Raw genomic sequence first — 22,498 nt, forward strand, 5'->3', positions numbered from 1 at the left:
CACTCTGAATCGGATCCAGCCTGGTCGGCTCCGCCTATTCAACGACTAGCATTCTTCCACACCAGGCTCGTCTCGAAAAAGGTAACCGAGCGCCCCGCGATACACAAATTGCCGGCCCGCGGATTCGATTCAATCGACACGGCCAATTTGTCTCTCTTCCCTCCCACGGACCACCATCCTGCTCCCGCGTGAACCCGCGACGGCGACAAATCAAGCGTGACACCACGAATAGATCGATGGGGGTTTGTTTTTTGTTGTTGCATAAATTTACTAGAGACTCAGAGACAGACTGTGCGTATTTATGATTTAATATCTCATCACGCCTGCAATATTTTCTAAATTTAAAGGCATTTTTCTTATGTAAACCGCATATAAGCTTTCGAATAAGACCAAATTCAATAAAATCGCCCCACGCATAACAGAAATATCGTAATATCGTCTCATGAATCAGTCGTAAATAATCGTAGATAATTTACATAGGGAATGACTTCAGATAACTTTTAATATTATAACTTATAAATTATCACGGGACAGAATTAAGGACAAATCCAGTCACAGCATTATTTTACGCTTCGATTATCTATACATACATAAAATCCTCAGTTTAGTTACAAATAAAAAACAGTTTGATGAGATTCAAATATGTCGCAATTCAAATTTCGGCAACTTACCTTGTGTTTGAGACTGCGTTTTGGTTGCAATTCAATGGTACAACGATACATATTTATAAAAACACGTTTATAACTTGGTTATTACTTGACGGTAAGCTGTCAAAATTTGAAGTAGATTGCATAGTGAAGATAGCGATTGATGAGCGAAAAATGTGTTAGTTTCTGTTGGCTGAAGGTGTGCGTGTAACGCGTATACGTATTATGTCGACAAAATTTGGTTGGAGAATAATAAGAAAAATCAGAAGAAAAATCCTACCGTTTACGACTGATTCATGAGACGATATTACGATATCTCTGTTATGCGTGGACCGATTTCATTGAATTTGGTCTTATTCGAAAGCTTATATGCGGTTTACATGAGAAAAATGCCTTTAAATTTAAAAAATATTGCAGGTGTGATGAGATATTAATGAAATAAGTTTCAGGTTAGGTTGGAATAGCCGTGCGACGAGTAAATGATAGCGGTAGCGACAGTCGACATATACAGGGTGTCTTTCATGCACTTGGCGTCGAGACGCCACCGCGTCTCTAGATAGAGGGTACATCGAGTGGCAGTATAATCTTGGAGAGTTTATTAAACGGTGATCTACCCAACTACTGGAACTAAATCCTGGAGAAACGCCCGAGGTGATTTGATACGAGCTGGAGATAAGATAAATGAGAATGAAAAATTAATTTAAATTGGGCCGAGGGAGGGATCAAAGGCATCAGTGGATTCGCACACATCTGCGCCGCGCAGCACACATTTTACACGGGGCAGCGTGGATCCACGAGGAACGGGTACACCCACCGTCTTTCCGCCTACCTGCAGCTGCTGACAGCGCTGATGTGGCACGAGACAGTTGCCTATGATATCCATCATCGCTCCTTTCGAGGATAATCGTCGGTCACGCCTATAACGACCGATGAGGGGTATCGCGAGACGGAAAGGATCATCCACTGTCTAAAGTCAACTGCAGTAGCGTGCTCGATCGATGTCAACGCCCCATGCACCGGACGACTTACTCTGGTCGTCTAGTTAAATCCACCTAACGAGGCGCGTCGTTTCCAGCGCCTTTCTTTTTATTTTCGGCAACGTAAACGACGGACAAGTAGCAGTCGTCATTGGGAGGAACGTAAACAAGCAGAGACTCGTTGCACGCGAAGATGGTGCATTCTAGTTTCTATACTGCGGAGCCAGGCCCCGGAGGTACCGATATGATGGAGTGCTAAGGAGATTGGCGGACCACCGGAGTAATGTCCGCGCTAATAGCAGTGATTACCCTGCCTTGTTGAGAACGAATCCGCCCGCTCCTTCCAGACTGCCTGTTGTTCGGGCTCTACCCTGCTTTGCCTCACGGTGCCCTGCCCACGAATTGATGGATGTTTACCGAACTAACTGCCCCCTCTCGGTGCAGCCTGGCCGAAGGGCATCGGGCTACCACTATAACGTCGAATTCCCTTGAAATCCTTGACTCGATTAAAATCTCGGTGAACACGTGATCTCGCTTGTCGGTCGCTTGCACGCATGCCGCGGCATATTTCCATGAAGCGGTCTTTATCGAGCAATCGCGGTAACGAGACTTTATAAACACGCTCGATAGAAAGGGCAGCGGTGGAATTAGACAGTGCCTTACGCTTCTTTCGGAAGAAATCGAAAGAAGGGCTCATTCGTGCGTCGATTGCGAGCTTCGAGTGTTCCTCAATTATACTCCGTAATTTGTGAAAGTCGTAACAGAGCGCGTATCGCGCATGCCATTAACAACGGCACTGAATTACTATGCGAGTGCCGTGACTGGATTATTATACCTATGCATATAGTAGCGACAGGGACCGTTCGAATTCAGGGAATAAGAGATTACATTACGAAGCTATTTGGCGCAGCAGCGAACCATATCACGAGTCAACGAGCCATATTATTTATCGGCACGAGCGTATGATCCGGAGATCGATAGATAACGCGTACGGGGCTAGTGGAAGGAAATACGATTGCGCCGGCAACGACTGTGTTTACCGGCTCATGCACGATTTTTGAGTCGCTCGTGTCCAGTACAAGATAATTACAGTTGCATTATCTCCACGTCGCTCGCTATATATTGCGCGGGGATATCATGCATATGCATTGCCGCGGAAGGGCATAATCGCATAACATTAAATCGGTGCTCGTTCAAAGTAACTTTCCCGCCTTCCTGCCATTTCTCTTCGGCCTCTTTACAGTGCACGCCCTCCGCGAACGATTCGTTCTTACGTCTGTGCTTTCTTTGTTCGAGAGGCCCGCAACATCGAGCTGAGATAATAAATCCGTACGAGATATAATTATAAGCGCGGCGCACATGTTAACTCGTTAATTAACGGCATGGGGCTCGGCGCGTATCGCTAAACTGATTTCCGCCGAACCGTCGGGACAGAGATGCAAATTGCCAGCCGCCCGGATGATACATTCCTATTAGAATTAATAAGAAAGTAATTTGCGGGCGAATCATTCGCGCGCGCTTAAACTCTTCCGAGCGCGTGATATCCTGAAGGAAAGGACTAATCAACTGCTCCGCAGCTGTCAGCCCCGATAAGCGGCCCGTTACGCTGTCAATGGCTACGATAACCGGAGCAGCTTATTAATTTGCTAAAAAATCCTCGACCCGAGCCTTTTGCATACATCGATGAATAATCATAGGAACTGGTTAGGAAAACCACGCCCGATAACGACCGGTTACCTAAAAAGACGAATGTTGCAACCCGCGCGCGTTCTAATTAACAATTAACCTTGCTCTGCCAAAGGCTGCAGCGCTTGCGAAACTCGCGAGTCCCGGAATTTCTCTCTGCACGAGGAGATAGGTACGCGTACACACGCACTCGACGAGCTGGCCACGGATTCTTTCCTCCTCCCCTTCCCCGGCCCCTCTCGTTCGCGGTGATTGTGAGCCGCAATATTCTCTCCTATCCATAAATCGAGAATCTTTGCCGCGACATGATGTATGGCCGAGTGTCTGGTCGTGGGTCGGCTGATAAACGATCCGGCGTTTTTCGATTTTTCGCGATATTGTACTCCCGTTAATGGCATCCTACTTGCCAATGAGTATGCGCCAACGCAATGGCCACGGGACCACCTGTCCGGTGGGTCTGTTTCCCTCTTTCTCGTTCACCTCTCCGGCTACCCTGTGTCTTCCTCCTGCCGTATAAGTATCCCGTGAAGATATTCGCAGCGTGCGTCTGCGATAACTATAGCACAGGCCGTCGAGCTTTAGGCGCCGGCGGGTTTCCATAAAAATGCGAGGCCCGCGAGCCCGCGCTGCGACACCGCCGCGGCTTAATGCCCGGCGCGACCTACCCCTAAGGTATGCACGGCCCAAGCAATCGCTCGCCCCGTTATAGTTGCCAATAACACGAGCCTTGCCGGGCAAATACAGTAATTCCTATTCAAACAGCCGTTCTTTTCCGCATATTTTACCGTGAATGTTAATACGGACGCTCGAGGTCGCGAGATTTCTCGGCCGGGCTTTTTCCCGCGCGCTGCTGGCTTCGAGACGATAGCAGAAAAACGGGCAGCTGATACGAGAGTGTACCACGACAGTGGAGATATGAAATACACGACGTCTCTTCTAGTTATACGCGTAGTCCTCGCGGATTCTAAATGCCAGCCGATGTTAAGAATTCAACGAATGGTCAGAGATTTCTCTAATCGATATGAGTGAAGAGTTCGAGCGTAGGAAGAGTTTCTGCACATGTCGAACGGCTGCCAAGGGTACCGGTGTAACGAGAGTATCGTGCGTGTCTGATAGCATAGCAATTACGGTGCTGCCTCCTTTCACGAGACACGCGAGCCGCGCACGGATCCGCGGCGGACACCGTAAACAGGCATAATAACCGCGCGAAGGAAGAAGTTTCAATAACGCGTCTTACGGCCACCCCCTCGAGTTTCCATCGGCTTTCCCGTCGCGTAACGCGTGCCTCTCCTCCGCGGCAGCATCCTCGATGAAACGAGCAATCGTGGAACCGCGCGGAGACTTAATTACTACTCCAAACAACGAGCCGGGGAATGAAGGATGAGCGCGAAGGAAGAAAACGAGAGGCACTCGCAAGGAGGAGGGGAAAAAAGAGGAGCACGTGTATCAATGGGAGTTCGATTCAACGGGCGCAGTGTTCCAAGGAGGGGGGCGACGGGGGTGTAACGGTCCATTATTTGTTTTAGATATTAATGTTCGCCGCGGACGATCAATAATTTACATCGGACGTAATCGCACGGTGCGCATCCTCTATCTCTAGCGCAGAACCCGTTGAAAGGGGGGACAGCGGGGGGAGGGGATGGGAGAGCGAGAGGGACAGGACGAGGCCGGGAGAAAGGAGACCCGTGTAAACAATAAATCACGATAAATACGTTTGCCCGGACCATTATAAAAGCTGGAAGGAGGGAGGAATCGGCGCGATCGGCGAGCAGGAGGGCAGCGCAAGCACCAAGAGTTCACTGATATGCAGTCCCTGGCCTGGGGCCACTCCCGATGCAGCCTCCACCACGGCCGCGCATTACGATCGCTTAAGTCTCGACTCGACTATCGAGTGATCCATCGCCTACGAATTCGACGAAGCCTCCCGCCTACCCTCGGGACATCCTCGACTAATGAGCGTGTCTCGATCGTGAACCAACTATAGTCCCTCTCCTTCTTTTCTCTCCTCTCCTATCTCCTCGCGCCCTTTCTCTATCCTCCTTCCTCGTTTCTCGTTTTAGCACTCTCCTCCCCCGCCCTTCTCCCTGCTCCACGCTCGTCCTCCTTTCCCTTCCACGCTTCCAGGTGTGTCCAGCGTTTCTGTTTGAGGAGGATTCCAATTAAGAGGCAGAATGAGCTCGTGCTCTTCTATTCACGAGCTTGGCCCAGTCGAGATATATCGGAGAGGACAGGTGGACACGACGAAATCCTCGGGGAGCGAGGAATTCTTGACGACCCTGGAGCTGGCCGCTCAAGTGCCCGCAGGATTCGTTGAACTTTTTCCGTGTTCGAAGACGGGCCCTCAAGGAATCATACGGCAGCTCCTTTGTTCCGGAGAAGAAAAGTGCGCGGGCTTCGAAGGGAATTACTATTATCAAGACTTTCCACCGCGAAGCACAGTATTCCGTCTCTACTTAGAACGATGATCATCTAGGAATACCGTGCGCCATTAGCGGCGGCGATTCAGAGTTCGTTAAAGCTATCACGAGCAAGTAATCACGGTAATCGAAGGGGAGACGCAAGCATCCCACTCGTACTTTGATCTACTACCCAACATTTATGAGATGTAAAACTCTCGGAGCACTTTTCTAACCATACAGCACGGAATTCGATCGCCGAGATGTTCCCCGCTCTGTCTGTTCCCATCGGATTGTCAAGAATCGCATGAACAGGATGTCGTGGTGAACGTGCCATAGTTACTAGATAGGTAGGGAAGCGTGGTAGTTCGAGTGCATTCCTGAGGAGCTGTCTGTTCACCTATGCCACCGATGTGTGGTTAGTACTTGGCGAGGCGATGGAAGCCGGGGAGAGAGAGGGAGAGAGAGAGAGGGAAGACGTGGGTAGGTAGATACCGGGCCCCGCGGGGGGCTCATAATTGCCGACCCTGAAGATCGGCCGACCCCATGGGGCCCTTCCCTGTTTGTTTTATTCCCTAGTTATACAAACGCGAGATCTACGACCGATATATGATAATCGGCCTCTAGTCCTCTCCAGGCCTTCTCTCTCGGTCCCCGTCCCTTATCTCTGCCTCTCTCTTCTTTCCCTTAGGATGACCACCTTCGCGGAACGTGACCACATTATGGACGCTGATAGACAAGGACACGTCCGAACCAATTCCGAGCCCCAGACCCGGCTGGGGTCAGTATCGTGGAAGCTTTCGCCGCGTCCCATCGTTTATGTGTACGCATTTATTCAAATTCCACCGCGCAAGCTGTGATTAATACCGTTTGTCGCTGGAGCACACCTACCAGCGTGAAGATTCTAGCTGGCAACGTCGGAACCTATCAGCGCCGAAGCCGCGCGGGAAACACTACCCCGGCGCCCGGGTGTAATGGAGTTCTTGGCTAATTTTATATCACCGTGTGCATTTTATCGTGTCGTCACGCGAGTTTTCACGAACACGTGAAAGCTAACCGCGCGGGATTTTAAAGAATTCGATCGCCGACGTAGTCGTCGTTTCTGTGCATGTACGTACTTAAGACTTCTTCTGCGAAACAAGTTCGCAAGAAGTCGACTTCGCCTCGTAAAATGAGTTTGTGCGTGGTCCTGGATTTCAGTGCGAGGTAACGTTATCTGCAAGCCCGACCGGTAACCATATTTCAAGGAGATAGCTTCGCGAATGCAACAAGTTGCTCCAAATGCATGTAATAGACGGTATCTTAACGCGGAGGGACTGACATAGTGATTAATTATTAAGATTACGCGTGACAGGTGATAAATGCAACCGAGAAAATACAGTTGCAAAAATAATGAGCGTTCGAATTCTGAATTATCCTTCGCGATTCGGGGAAAAGTTGAGGTGTATAGTTGAATCGAGCAATACCCTTGGTGCTCGAAAACCGCATGTCTTATGAATTAAAGAGTTGCTTACTGACACGTATGAAAGACAGTGTAAGATAGTACGTAATAGGCCAGATATCGATAAATAATCGTAATTAATTACTCGCGACCTTACATGGCGATCGCGTAAGCTCCCCGTATACCACTGTTCAGGATTACCAAGCCGATTTCAAGTGTCGCATGCACTGCAACATTATTCATTGACTTACCTCAGCGTCGATCTTCTTGAAGTCTGGGTCGTCCTCGTCTACCTCGAAGTACAGCTCCGTGGACGTCACAGAGATAATACCGGGAGCCACGATACCTGGCGCGATCAATTTTCCTTTCGTGCTGATGTTCACTGGGCCTGACAGAACACGATCTCGTTGTAGCTTAAGTATATTACAATTCGAACGGTACGGTCATGCAAATAACCCGTCACGCTTGGCTCGACACGGGAGCGAAATGGAACGAAACTAAACGAAAGGTTCTAACCTGTCAGATCGTTGTCGAGGTCCCTGTCATCTGACAACAGCTCGCTGTCGTCCATGAGATCCGCCGACTGCAATTGCTGCTGATGTGCACGCGAGGCTGCGAGATGCGCGTGAAACTCTTCACGCGCTTGAAGGATCGCATCCTCGGGTGCACCGTGTTCAAGGGCCGCCTTCAGTGTAGCTTCGGGATGGCTCGAGCCTAGTGGATTGTGCACGAAACGCTTACGTCTGCGTGCATCATCCTCCCAAGCATCCAGCTTCCAGTATTCAGCCAACCTGCGCTCAAACGACCCCCGAATTCATTCTCGGCAATTCGCAAGAGATTCGAACCCAATTCAGGTCTTCTGGTTTGTCGGAGGATTAAATAATCCATGAACCGAGTTACCCAAGTTTCCAACAGATTCTATCTCGACAAATATCTACTCCCCCCCTGAAATCTTCTCCAAATAAGCTTTCATAGCCAACGGCGTATAAAGATAATGACTCACTTTGCAGCCATTGGATCCATGTACCCCCAAGCACCATGTTTGTTGGACAGGATGTTTCGGACTTTCTCGAGCAGTCTACTGGCGATCACGTTGTCCCGTCTTCGGGCAGCTGTGATCAGATGATCGCACATTCGTTCTTCCTCCCGTCGGTCGAGCAACGTTTGCGCGCACTGAGACTGAGGCAAAACGTTCGCGACAGGTAAGCACCATTGGCGCAAATTCAGAAGCAGATGTAAGAGGTCATGTCCGGGTAGAAAATGTGTAGGGTAACTCGGGGTAATATGCCACAGTTAACTTTGAAACGCGATATCTCGCAAGTATAAGTAGATACAGGGAAAAAGATAAAACCATATGAAAGTGTAACTAATTCTCTGTATTGACTAGCAAGTAGAGATACGTAACTTTTATAGTTCAACGAGGAACGTACAAAAACAAAAGTCCTCGAAAGTGACATATTACCCAAGTGGTGGGTAAATATGTCACAAGGTCTGAGGTAATATGCCACAAGCTAGGAAGTGCGAACTAAACAAATTCTTGAGAATCAACAATATTTTAAAATATTCAAGCTATTAGTACCTAATAACAAATATTTCAACTCAATGAAACGTAAAATATATTTGAAAAAAGCTATTTCTAATAAACTAAACAGTCCCCAATCTCTACGCAGTCTTCATGGACCCACTTTTTGCAACAAGTAGTTTTTACCTAGGCACATTTAGGTCCTTCGAAGCATCATTTAGGATTAGGTCAGTCGAATCGTCATAAGAAATATCTACATTTTCAAAATTTGTTTTCTATTGTAGTACGAGTCTCCTTCACCATTCGAATGGCTTCCTTTAAACTTTCGTCTGACCAAGCAGCACGGTTTGAAGTTCGTACATACTTTTAAAGCATGGTTCTAATACGAAAAAACAACTCGATGGCATTAAATAGAAAGAGTTACAAAGATATGAATAGTGGCACTTGTGGCATATTATATCGACAAACATGTGACGTATTACTCCACACGGCCATAAAAAGAAGGATTGAAAATCTCTAGACTGCATTCTAGTTACAGTGTGAAATTACATCAAGACGATACTTTTATAACTCACCAGGATTTACTGAAAACAAAAGAAGGTAGAAGCCAAAATATATTGTCGCCTTAGCAGTTACACTAAATTGAACGGAATTCGTGCAAATGTAACGCCGGCTGTGCGTTATTTAAAAAATGATTAAGTGGCATATTACCTGCGATGGCATATTACCCCGAGTTACCCTACGCATCAGGATATAAAACTTAATTGCCCGGGGATAAAGATATAAAGACATCTACACACCTCGAAGTCAGCATGCTTCAGTACGTCGTCCGCTCTCATCCGATTCAGGATGAACTCAGCCTCGTTGGCCACTCTGACTATGTGATCCTTCATCGCGTGAGACAGTAACCTGGGCAACATAAACGTAAACTTTTACGACGCTAAACGGCGAATGTTCAGCCGCGGTTTACTGCACGCACTATAACTCTGTCGCTCGTTCTAACGACGATCATAATGAGGCCTTCTTACCGTCCCTCGTTAATGAGCTCGATGAAAGCCAGACCCGCGTGCTTCTGCAAGGAGTTCTGCCATTCTTGGGAACAAAGTAACATCACCAGTTCCACCACGGAGTTGCTGTTTTTGAAGGTGGTCAGACCTAGCAATCGGGAATACGAGCGAATCGTTAAACGCTTGCAAAACGAGGACGGAAACGAAGGACGCAAAGGTGAAGAAGAAGAAGAAGAAGGAAAAAAGAGGCGAAAATATTTCGGTTCTGGCTGCAAACATGGGAGCGCGGAGAGGCAGGAGACGAACTGAGGATGGAATAGAAGAGGCATAGACAGCCGAGTGATTTATAAACAACGCTGGGCGCACCAACGAGCGTTGTTAAAAATAAAGCGCATCGATACCGTGGCACGGCCGTCATTCGCGACGTTCCACGAATATAAAATCCCCGCGAAGTGCCGCAGACTGCTCGCGCAACGTGAATACAAATGCCCGGCGATTATCCAGTATAAGCCTTCCATCTTCCTAAGCGAAACTATAAACTGACTAATTTGAATACCTTTTGTACGATGGGCGAAAGATCGACGATAAAAGTGACGAAAATCCTGCCGAATTCCCTCGGTCAGTTAGACCTTCTGGAATTTTTATTTATCGCCCGTACATATCTAAACGGACTCTTCTGAATATGTTACCCGTCCCCGCCTTATCTCCTTTATTTCTCTATCAGTTTTCGAAAGCACATTCGACGCTCGCCGTATTGAGAAACTGGCTGACCCAGCGTGTCGTTAATACGCTCGAATCGGTCGGGAGGGCTAATTACATTGGGTAATTCGAACCTCTTTGAACCCGGACACGGTGTCTACGGATATTAGAAAGCGCGGGGAACCTCGCGAAGTGATCGATCGATCGGCGGACGCTCGCGAGTCCTACCTTTTCCTTCCATCAGTAATTCCTGGCCGTGCGAGCCGACGAGAGTTTTCGATAGAAACGGAGCGAAGTCCACCATGATCTCTCGCAGGAGAGGGCACACGGAGCCCAGGGCCATTTCTAGCTTCTGCGTGAGGGAAGCCTCGCGCGAGGGCGTCGGCACTGGCAAATGATCGACGAGCCCTTTGATCGGTAGATCGTCGGGCCTCGGCGACGCGGAGCTCACCACCAATCTGTCCGGTACGCGGACCACAGAGATCTCCGCGGATGGTTTCTCGCCGCGTTCCGCGCCCCCGAGCATCTCCTGCTCCAAAACGTTGCCCTCGCTGTCTTGGATGTCACCTGCACACGCAGACAAGGGGTCTTTAAATATTCCCTGACACGTGCTGGAGAAAGCCAGCTGGATCTCTGGGGGCTCGTCGACCGAAGTCTTACCGCGAGAGTGAGCCATGTTGTGAATATTTCGCGGGTCCTCTCGCGGATTCGTGATCGGGACCGTGTCCCCGTCTTCGTTCAGGTTCACATCGGTCCAAGCCTCCTCGGAGGAGTTGTTGTGCTTGATCTCGTTGTCAGTGGTAACCTCCGATGGACTTGGATCCGCGGTAATGTTGCTGCGATGTACCGTCTCCTCGCTGGAATCGTTGCTCTGAGAGAAATTGGAACAGAGGGGACGATTAAAGGCGCGACGTGTCGATCGACGACTCGGTAAATGTGCTGGGACACCAATCTGGAAGTTATTGTACATTCGAGGGGATTTAAAAGTGCGAGTCGGGGTTGGGCGCGATCTGAAGGTGCGTTTTACGGTAATTAGTAATTAAAGTAATTCCGTTGGTGGTTAATATCGTTTGTCTTGGTTCGGTCAAGGTATGCTAAATACTACCAACAGTTGTGTTTCGTAGAATTGCTTTAAAGTGAAGATAAGTCGGAAGAAAACTACGTCTACTTTGCTACGGTACTGATTACTTCTAACGAAAGCCTAGCTTTCGTTTAACACACTATATATAAATATGTATAGTCTTAAAGATCTATAACAGTCTTAGGAACGTTTACTCGTAGGAATCAAAACGATATACTCTGCGATTTAGTCTCGCGTGCTATGCACTTACGTTACGTCATGCAATTAACCGTACACCACAAATAGGCAGTCATCTAATACGTGTAAACAAGTAATAAAAGCTTCCTAGATTCTCAAGCTCCGACGGTGATGCGTAATATCGGTTAATAGTTACGTAGATTACGCCCATGAATCGTACGTAACTGAAAGACAGGTACGCGGATGAACACTGGAGGAACGCGAAATATTCATTTCTAGGTGCTTCTTCTTTAATATCGTTCGCTATCGTTATTGCATACCCGTCGGGTTGGGCATTGATGCGCGCCGCTGTTCGCAGCTCTCCTTGCTCCCCGACAGAGAAACGCGCGCGAGCCGCGTGCAAAATGATTTTGAAAATGGCTTTTCGAACGCTCCCAAAACTCGTGGACGATCGGCAGAGGTGTTTTTGATTCAATGCGCAGAGGAATTCTCTTTTGAGAATTCCGCCCGAGTCCGTACTCAAGTGAAATTTTACCTGGATATTTCGTGGCAGTGGTTCGGGTCTTGTTGAAGAGCCAAGCGTTGGTTCTGACGAGGTGTAATCCTCGAGGATTGTCCGTGGCCGAGGCACACCACTGTGACCTCCCTTCAGAACCAGTAGTTAGTACGCATAGCAATGCAAGCAGAGGAAGTTAACGATGAGAAAAATTAAAGAATAAAGGTATCGCATGCTTCGAAGTATCAAGGATCACGGATAGATATATCCTCGCGGGGGGGTGTACGCACGAAAATATATATATACACAGTTCAATCGAGCTTAAGTGCTTCATATATTGGACGTAGTCGTTCAATGTTTAATTAAAACTTCACGTGCGAGAATACAACTATAAATGGATAATTATATAATACGACTTTTCTGGACTACGCAAGTGCAATAGAACACTAAATGAACACTACATGCTGGATGTAGCAGAAACTGCATCGTACGGTTACATTATCGGATCATATTAAGTACTTCAGGCTTCTCTAACGTGTGAGCTGGAATATACATGGAAGCTACTTGGAAGAGACGTACTTGACAAAAGTTCATCTATCATCGACTGGTCCAACACTTTGAAATCTATGTATTTCCTTTCACTTTTACATCTACCATCTGTTGTTACGTCATTAGTACTTGGGATGCATGCAATTTGCTCGTCCTTGAAATCGATAATACCAAAAGGGGTACGCAGACTTTGGGTTCTCAGTATCTACAGAAGGATTATCGGAAAGTAACAGTCGAATAAACGAATGCAAAGCGTATCGTGTGGGCGGAAAGTGTCGATTTCATTAAAGACCGTAGATCGTGCGTGACGGAAAGGTGCGAGACTTATATTGCCATTAGAGTATCATCGAAAAATATCATGAAACTTCTCCCACTCAGAATTTGAAGAACGCGCGTTCACTGCAAGGGCAAATATAAGCGGAAGTACGATATTAAAAGACACGAGTACATTCCTTGCCAATGGGAAAGCATGCAGTCTCAAGTAGTAAAGTTACCGCAAATATATTTTTCTGTATACGTGAAATTGTACATTTAAACTGTTTGCTCTCATTACTCTCATGAAGGAACACTATCCAGCAAAGGTTCAGAAGACTTTTTACCTGAGTGATATCGGATCAATTAATCCCGATGTACGCATCTTTTGTACTAGCCGTATTTTTTTTGTGTCGCACATTTAAATGAAACGCAGTATAAAATTGGACCTTGTCGAAGAGACACGGGGGCGGAGGCGTTCTTTGGTCGCTTACCTTGGTCGATGGAGGGCCGGACGACGAGACATCGTGGTCTGCCAAGATCGAGGAATTGTTCTCGTCAACAATTATCACCTCGTATTCGCCGTCGTCTTGAGAACCGGCCTGGCTCATGATACCTCCGCTTCCTGGGAACACATTTTAATGGCCTGATAGCATGTGCTTTAAAATGTACCGAGAACTTCTCTTGCAAAGCGCATGACACGAGCGCCGATGCGATCGACGAGAATTACATCCTCGCGATCTAATTACATCCACAGATTTCCACCCAAATGTTAATCTTACGAGTCTCACATCCGTTTGAGAATAATTTTCTTACAGTTTGAAGGATGTTACGTCGATCGCATTGTATAGGAAAGGAGATGCATTATAGTGCAGGAACTCAACAACGGAAAGGAGAAAAACGAAGCGTAACAGGTACGTAATTAAAGCGTTCAGAACTATTTAGCAATTTGAAGCTCAAGGAAACCTGCTTCACTGCATCCGTTTTAATGGAAGGAAAAAGTTCTATCTGATTGAATCGGCGCGTTCCAGTGTCTGGCAACGACAGTTTCCTTTTACTTCGAATAATTATAACGGGTAAAGTAATGTTTCACAGCGAACATAAGGAGACTATAATTTTCGGAGTAGCGACATACTCGGCTCGGCGGTAAAGAAATTTTGTCAAGCACATACGAACAGCGAGTTTTCAAAAGAACTCCTCGATTTACAACGGCAGAGCTGTTTTTCGCCACAGTTACGGTAACTTTTTCAAGAGATACAGTGGCTCACAGCCATAATCGTACACTCTTTAAAATCGCATAACTTTTTTAAAATTAATCCAAACGACTTGAGTGTTTTTTAGAAGCTAGAAGGATTAGTTTGCTAAGTGACGTGATTGGCCGTTTTGAAAAAAAAATGAACTTGGTCGGGATAGCAGAAAAAAATAGAAAAGGTCGTTTTCAAATTTTCTTTGTGAGTCTGTAATGAAAATTTAAAAAAACCCGGTTGTAGGCCAATTACTGACACTTTAAGCGTTGACCCTGACATTATCTTATTGTTTTGTACTTATAGACTAAATATATAATGTTGTTCTTGTTATTTATTATTGTTTAATATGTTTACTTGATGAAAAAAATTTGATGAATCTTAAAACTTCGATTTTTATGTATAAAATCATCAATTTAAAAAAATATATTTCGGGATCTATTACTGACACCCTTAAAATGTGTTTGACTCAATTACTGACACCCCAATTACTGCCAACTAACCTAATTCTGACACCCGAATTACTGCCAGCCAACCTAATACTGTCACCCGAATTACTGCTAGCTAATCTAATGCTGCTATCACACTTACTGTCATTTTTCCAAAAAACACGACGTTGGGTGTCAGTAATGACGAAATTCTGTATTCACATGAGTAGTTATTGCCATGGTAGTAATACCAAATGTTTGAAACGCTTGTACCAATCACTGTCACCCAATTAATAAGTAAAAAGACTTAATGAATCGTTGAATTTGGATCTTTATTACTTTCTATGATGCTTATATTATTTAGAACATTATATTTTGTTATGTTAATAGCTTAAATATTACAATCACAGCATTTTCTTTAAGGCCTTGTTTTCTCTTTCGCTAGTAAGGAAGCCATCGTTTTCACTCTCCTAATCCCCGCTTAAAATTTTTGATCGTTTAATTCAAATTATTGAAGAAAAAATTAAGTACTGTTTTTTGTATCGTATAAATAACAGTTTCAGTTGTATGCTAAACTTTTATTATGCATCATTCCACAAGATTTAGTCGTTATTTTACGTAAAACAGCTTAGCGTGACAGTAATTGGGTAGGTGGCAGTAACTAGGTCCTTTACCCTAGATTAAAGTAAGTTGTATACGTGTCTAAAATTTCATGAAAATTGATTAACGTTGCTCTGAGCTATAAAGGCTTAAAAATCGTAGATTAAGGTCTAGAATTTCCGCGATTCTCGACCTTATTCTGCGATCTTTAAGCGTTTATAGCTCAGAGCAACGTTAACCGATTTTCATGAAATTTTAGACACGTATACAACTTACTTCAATCTACAAACAGGTTTTTCGAATTTACATTACAGGCTCACAAAAAAAGTTAGAAAAAACGATCTTTTCTATTTTTTTGCTATTCCGACCGAGTGCATTTTTTTCAAAACGACGAATCACGTCACTTAGCAAACTAATCCTTCTATCTTCTAAAAAAAACTCAAGTCCTTTGGGTTAATTTTAAAAAAGTTATGCGATTTGAAAGAATGTACGATCATGGCTGTGAGCCACTGTACTTCCAATGTCAGGCGCGTCAATTTTCAAACTACAGAACAGTAACTGTATTGTACGTGTCTTTTCCTTGGAGCAAAAGGAGCAATCCTTAATGTACTAGTGTCAAAGAAACTTCACGCCATTACGTACAACTGTATTGCAACGAACATGCAGGCTTGTTGATTTGCTGGCAAATGGTATGTAAGTAGTGCACATTTCTCATTCACAGTGTGCAAACGGTTGGTGTGTCTCAAACGTTCAAACATTGTAGGGTCGCACGTGTCGCAAACAGTATTCTCCAGCATTATCTTTCACCGTAAACGAGAAATTCAAGCGTAACCGAATAAATTATACTCGCAACGCAGGAACTAAAAGCTCGGTTCGGAGCTCGATACAGCAACGGCGAAGGCAAGTGAAAACAATTCCATTCCTGCGAAACGGCTGGATCACCGGACAAGAAAATCATAGTAACGCTGACGCGCGTGTGTTCGTGTGCGTGAAACGTGCATGTGTGCGCGCGTGGATCAAACCTCGAATCGGCTGTATATAATTGACCAGTGAACGGCAACATGCAGACAGAAGACAGACACATGTCTCGGCTGGCGTGGAAGACGAGAACCAAAGAAACGAAGAATAGAGAAACGAGGAAACAAAGTAAGTATTACGGTATAGCTGGCTCGTTTGGCAAGTAAAAGTCGAGCAGGCCAGACAAATGAGCAAACTGAAGAAAAAAATGTAAGTGGAGCATTCCGTGGAACAACGTTCGGGCAATCGAGTTACCTTGCAGACCGACACCGGAGTTTCTATGACAGAGATTTCGGGGCTGATCGATATGCTTTTGAAGCGTATGATGGTGATTGTTGTTATTGTGATGATGGTAATGGTGATGACGATGATAGTTATGGTTACTCGGATGATGGTTATAATGATTACTGTGGTGATTCGGGAGATAATAGTTGGAGGGGGGCTGGCGATTAGAGTGCCTGGCAGCCGGTAGCGGGTGCTGGTGGTGGTGCTGGTTGATGTGGTGGTTGGCATTGGCATTGGCATTCGCATTGGCGTTAGGGTGAGATCCCGGGAGGAACTGTGGGTACACGTGGTGAGACCACTGTGGAAACAGGGGCCGCCCTCCTCCACCACCATTCCCATCTGCTGAGGAACCACATTTACCACATTACCACGATTCTCGATCTTATGCCCTCGTTTCTGTCGTGCGTATTCTCCTATCTCGCGTCACATTTTACTCTGACTACTGGGTTTCACTCTACCTGCCGCGCAACCGTTATTCCAAACGTTACTATGCCAGATTTGCGACTGTCGCGAATATTTCCATTGATCGTATTCAATTATGCCGGGAAGCTAAGCTAAGCTATGCTATGCGATGCTATGACATGCTACGTTTTGAAAAAATTAGCTTCAACACATTCTTATGGAACCGTTTCCACCAAAAGCTACGTTAAAACATAGCATAGCATAGCTTAGCTTAGCTTGCCTTAGCTTCCCGGTGGATTCCCGGCTCTAGGGATAAGTTTATGTTTTATTGTCGTATTAAAACTCTTACTTTCACCCTTTCGATTCTTTCAATGCTTATAATTGGTTAATTAAGAGATATATGTCTTTACGAGGAACTTTCTTACGCGGTCTGTGAATATGACAATCTGCTTCCTGCCCAAAGAGTGTGCTAAACGTTGTGGTGTTGGTACCGAAAGAGTTAGAGGTTCAAAAGTCAAAAGTCTTGACAGTATTGTGTATATTTCTCATGAATATAAACTGAACGATTGAGTCTTTGCCGGGAATTGATAAGAAGTTATTCTCTGATACTTACTTCAGCAAAATTCATCTTCTTGAATAAACTTATTCTTTACACAACGCACTCGGCTTATTCTTAAGAGGAGAAGCCCGTATAATCAGCTTATTTTTGTATTAATTTTTAGGATTTTTTTGCAAACATACCAATGCGCTAATCCTTTCGTAACTTTAAGGGTACTTTATTTAACATTATAGCAAGTAAAATTTTTTTTATAACAGTAAAATTATAATAAATACAAAAGAAATAGAGCAAAACTGTGCCGGTTGTAGCGTCTCTGGTATTTATGTGAAACAGACCAATAAATTTGTTTTTCAATTTATGTGCTAATTGTAAGAATATGAGCAACAAATGGTGTAAAAAATTGCATATTTTAAATGGCGGAACTTCAAACATTTTCGCCAAAAATTCGCGTTTTATTTGTTTAAAAACAGTAGTTAAAATTAATAATTTGGTTAAACATTATGGTTCATATTCCGAGGAATATTATAAACTAAAAGTGTGCAAAATTTGAAGTTGATTGGTCAAATAGTTCGAGTTATCCCAGGCGCCAATTTTGAAAACGTGGTTTTGAGAGAAACGCGTTTAAAATGCGTTTTTGGTATGTTCGGCGCTCGGAGGTTGAATTTCGGCCAATAACTTTGAGAATATATTTTTTAAATGTTTTAGAAGCGATTTATGGAAAAAATTTTGTTTCTATTTTTCGTTCCATTTATACGGTCTTCTCCCATTAAAACCACACTGCAGGAATATCTAAATAAGCGCGGCAACGGGACTACGTACATCAGTAATGTATTTATAAATGAAAGTATAAAAAGTAAATGCGTTTACGATGCATCAATATTTACTCAGGAGTATTGTCATAACTATTTCCAAATTTTCATGAATGAAATTTCCTATTCTTACGTTCAATTATTATAATGTATAGGGGAGAGTCGTACAGTACCGACCAGCTTACAGTGCCAACCAAAGCTAGTTCTCTCTTCTTCGACCAGATATTAGCACTTTATATGTATTAACAAATGAAAATGACAATTCTCTATAATCTATTTCGGGGTCATATTATTTGCTCCATTGCTCTCGATGTTCCGAGGCATTAAACGTATACCAAAGAGGAGATATAATAAGAGGCGTCACTTCGGGCAGAACTTTTGAAGTCCTTACTTTAAATTGGTTGTCTATTCGAGCGGGATATTCAAATCGACTAAATGTACCTTACCGCAATTTGCTGATTATTGCCGAAATTTACCGTGGTTTACCGATCATTGCTGAATGGGCATTTACATTGGTTGTCTAGTGATTTCTCTAGTTTATGTCTGTTCTTGTCGAGTGACGCCTCTTATTATATCTTCTCTTTGCGTATACGTTGATATTCAATCGGTTAAAAGTTATTTTTTAAAGCTAATCTTTTGCTTCTCATGTGAGTAAATAATTTTGTTCCATTATGTATACTATCTCTAGTCTATTAACTTTACTAAAACGCTCTAGTTTTGCAATATTTTTTTGTACATAATATATCATGATCTAGAATGTTTCCCAGTGTTTGTCTTACAGTATCGACCAATAGACTGTCAACCAGTAGAGACCAAATTTTTCTTATCTATAAGTTCAATCTGTTAGCAACTCAGATTAATTTATGAGATGTTCATTTACCCTTCCTTCTACCTTCTCCCGGAGAAAAGTAAAGTAAATAAGGATAGGTATGATAACCTAACAAACAGGAAGCTAGGATTTAATGAAGAAGTTATTCAGTGTCTTATTTGCAAGCAGAGTTGGGAATTAACTAAATAAAAAATTATTTTAATAAGGATCAAATAGAAGTTACTTTAACTTTAGATTATTCGACAAATAAAGTTAATTTTTTTATTCGATGAGAATTTATTCGGCGAGAATTTATTCGATGAATAAGGTTATTTTTTTATTCATTATTCGAAATTTTATTTAAATAAAAATTTTGCTCATATTTGTTTGACAAAAATTGGGTGCAGTGTACCGAATGTGAAGGTTGAGCACACGTCGAATGTGAAGGTTGAGCACACGTCGAATGCACAGATCAGGTGAATATTAATTAAGTATTATACGTACTTGCGATGTTGGTACAAATAAAATTTGAAAAGAATCTTGTATTGTACCATTTAGACCTAAAAATCTACTAATTTAATAGTTGGTCGGTACTGGACGACAATTTTTCGTTTCCTAGAAATTACAACTTTATTACTTTTGCATATTATCAATTCTTATTATTAAATTTCACAAAAATAATTTCCATCCTCTTATTAAGTTCCATCTATACTACAAACACGTTTTTGAATTTCTGATTTTTTACCCCAAGATATAATAAAAAAACTTAGAGCAGTTGGTACTGCACGACTCTCCCCTATTTATAAATAAAAGTATAAAAAGTAAATGCGTTTACGATGCATCAATATTTACTCAGGAATATTGCAATTACTATTTCCAAATTTTCATAAATGAAACATTCTATTCTTACATTCAATTATTATAATGTATAGTGCAAATAGTGATTCTACTGGCGCACGTGGGACCTCCAATACAAAGGTTACTGTTGGCATTCTTAGCAAGCAAAACGTACGTCGGCTAAGAACGTGATACTTCTCGCTTTCAGTATGCCTCCCCTTTACAGTAATGAGTGTTTCGTAGGTGAGTTTTTATCATTTCTCAACTTCTATAAAAATTTAAATGGTCAGTAGAGTGAAACTCAGTAAAATGAAGACAATGAATGTGTTTGCACTTTCACGCGAAACAAGTAAATTATTTCGTTATTCGAAAGAAGTGTAGAATACTGAATTTAGGAGCATCGCATGGTTCATAGATAAAATACATTGTTAGAGTACAACATTTAAGTGATACACGTCACTGAACATTCAATTATTCTCGAAAGAACATTCAGTATAGTAGTTGACATCGATTGGTTTATGTTAAAATTTACCACAGCTTGTACATCGCCCTGAATTCGTTCTTTTACATGAGAAGTTTCTATATTCCATAATGTAAAATAACAATGGCGTAATAAAAATTGTATTTAAATGCAAAAGAAAGTGCTAATGCATTCGACAAACATCAAAACTCTCACTGTCAGATACATATAAAATCGTTCATACAGTGCAATTAGACATGCGGCTCTATTCGGTGTAATGTGCTGTTGTTTAATTTGCAGCTACACAATTAAAGTGCACAGTGTTCCACATTAGCTACATATTTGCAAATACGTTTGTGTCATGTATAATGTTCTTATTTCGCTCGAACGATTAACAAAGATTTCAATCTATGCTTCTATCGGTACTAATAAATATTTTACATCTAGCTGCTTGCATTTGCCATTCGTCGAGTTTAAATTGCAATTCAAATTTGAATACTGTATCGGTAGTTATTCTCGACTTCTTAAACGTCTAAACATCATGAGAAACATGCTCGTATAGCTGCAGTCATGCTACATGTTCGTGTGACATTTAAAGTATAGAGAGAAGTAGACTTTGCCATTTAATACACTTTAAACACAGCGATCAGAGAGTACAACAACACATATCTGACATGTAAGAGTTTTGAAGTAGTAATTGGTTATTATTAATGTTACTGATTCTTCTTTTAAAGACAACACCTTCTTTGTGTAGTTTGTTAGAGGGTTAACACATATATATGTTTAAAATTCAACATGCATGTCTTAATATCAACATCAATTTAAAGGGTTATACCTAGTCACGCGGCCGAAGAGAGGCGAATATTTGTCAATTTTTTTTTTGAAGAAGTTGAAGCGTATATTTTTACAAAACTTTTTCCGCTTAAAAGAGTAATATTTAATGAACATTTCGTAATTTTTTTGTGGAAAAATATTTACGTTTATAATAAAATAACAACAAAAACACGTGAAAAAAATCATGATTTCAACTTTAAATAGCCACCATTTTATTTTAAAGTAATATTTCGGAAACTTCTCTCCGTCAACCTGAGGATACATTAATATACTAACGAAATCTTTTTGGTCTTTGATTTTAAATAATCTGGTTCCGAATAGCAGTGCTCAGCGCAAAACCAAATTTTAAAAAATGCTTCTTGGATGTCGGTTGTTACTTTATTATAAACGTAAATATTTTTCCACGAAAAAATTACCAAAAGTTTATTAAATGTTACTCTTTTAACCGCAAAAAGTTTTGTTGAAATATACGTTTCCACTTCTTCAAAAAAAATTCACAAATATTCGCCTCTTTTCGGCCGCCTGACTAGATATAACCCCTGAAGTAATCTCTGTATGTCTCGTTAATGTTTCTTGTTAAAAACTCCTGCAAATAATTCCTGTTATTATCTTTACAACTTACAATTAACCACTTTCCAGTACAGCTAACATAGAGCGGTAAGTGTATTCTTATCTTCATGTTACAAATGCTTGCGAATTTTACTCTACTCTGCTCGTGTCTACTATATCACTGTACAGTTAATTATACATGTTAATAACAGAACCGACTTTGGAATGTAACTGTTCGTTGATTTCTATAAGGAATGTAATCTTATACATCTGTTTGTTGTAAAAAATTGTTCTATACGATAGCGATCCATATCTTACCTGAAGGGCTGCCTGGTCTGAGAACAGCGCCGTTAGTCTGCATTGTTTGGACTGGACTTGGCGGGCGTTGGGATATTGGTGGTTCCAATATATCACGATATTTTGATACCATCAGTACAGAGATGAAGTAAACTATAGCCAGGGACAGAAACTGGGCCTGCTTGGTTTCTTCCTAGAATGACAGAATTGTACGCTCTTTGTTAGCTACATCCCTTCGTTGCTCCGCATTCAAATCCTAATCGTATAGGCATACTTACAACATCTCTGTATATCACAGCCCTTAAACGATTCACGTCCATATCTTGCAGCAATTTCTCAGGGTCCTTTACAGGACTTAACTGATGCGCCAGATTATCCACTATGTTCTAGAAAAAGGGAGATCCCATTTTATTGCAGCGTCGAAACGCGTTGAAGTGAA

General features: G+C 42.9%; 1 protein-coding gene across 20 annotated transcripts in view; it reads right to left on the reverse strand.

Annotated features, from left to right (window-relative positions):
- Rg (A kinase anchor protein rugose) overlaps positions 1-22,498 on the reverse strand; it is a 359,505-nt gene that overhangs the window by 66,340 nt on the left and 270,667 nt on the right. For 10 of the 20 annotated variants that reach the window (XM_076809073.1, XM_076809069.1, XM_076809072.1 and 7 more), the window contains 12 exons: positions 22,338-22,445; positions 22,081-22,252; positions 16,475-16,846; positions 13,425-13,555; positions 12,169-12,279; positions 11,036-11,246; positions 10,604-10,942; positions 9,698-9,824; positions 9,470-9,578; positions 8,151-8,326; positions 7,664-7,938; positions 7,399-7,535 (listed from right to left, as the gene is read on the reverse strand). In XM_076809073.1, coding sequence (XP_076665188.1) covers positions 7,399-7,535; positions 7,664-7,938; positions 8,151-8,326; positions 9,470-9,578; positions 9,698-9,824; positions 10,604-10,942; positions 11,036-11,246; positions 12,169-12,279; positions 13,425-13,555; positions 16,475-16,846; positions 22,081-22,252; positions 22,338-22,445 — 2,268 coding nt within the window. The remainder of the gene's footprint in view (positions 1-7,398; positions 7,536-7,663; positions 7,939-8,150; positions 8,327-9,469; positions 9,579-9,697; positions 9,825-10,603; positions 10,943-11,035; positions 11,247-12,168; positions 12,280-13,424; positions 13,556-16,474; positions 16,847-22,080; positions 22,253-22,337; positions 22,446-22,498) is intronic. The other 10 variants (XM_076809081.1, XM_076809083.1, XM_076809074.1 and 7 more) reach the window with 3 other exon arrangements.

Source organism: Andrena cerasifolii, chromosome 3 (assembly GCF_050908995.1).
Source record: "Andrena cerasifolii isolate SP2316 chromosome 3, iyAndCera1_principal, whole genome shotgun sequence".
Classification (NCBI taxonomy): domain Eukaryota; kingdom Metazoa; phylum Arthropoda; class Insecta; order Hymenoptera; family Andrenidae; genus Andrena; species Andrena cerasifolii.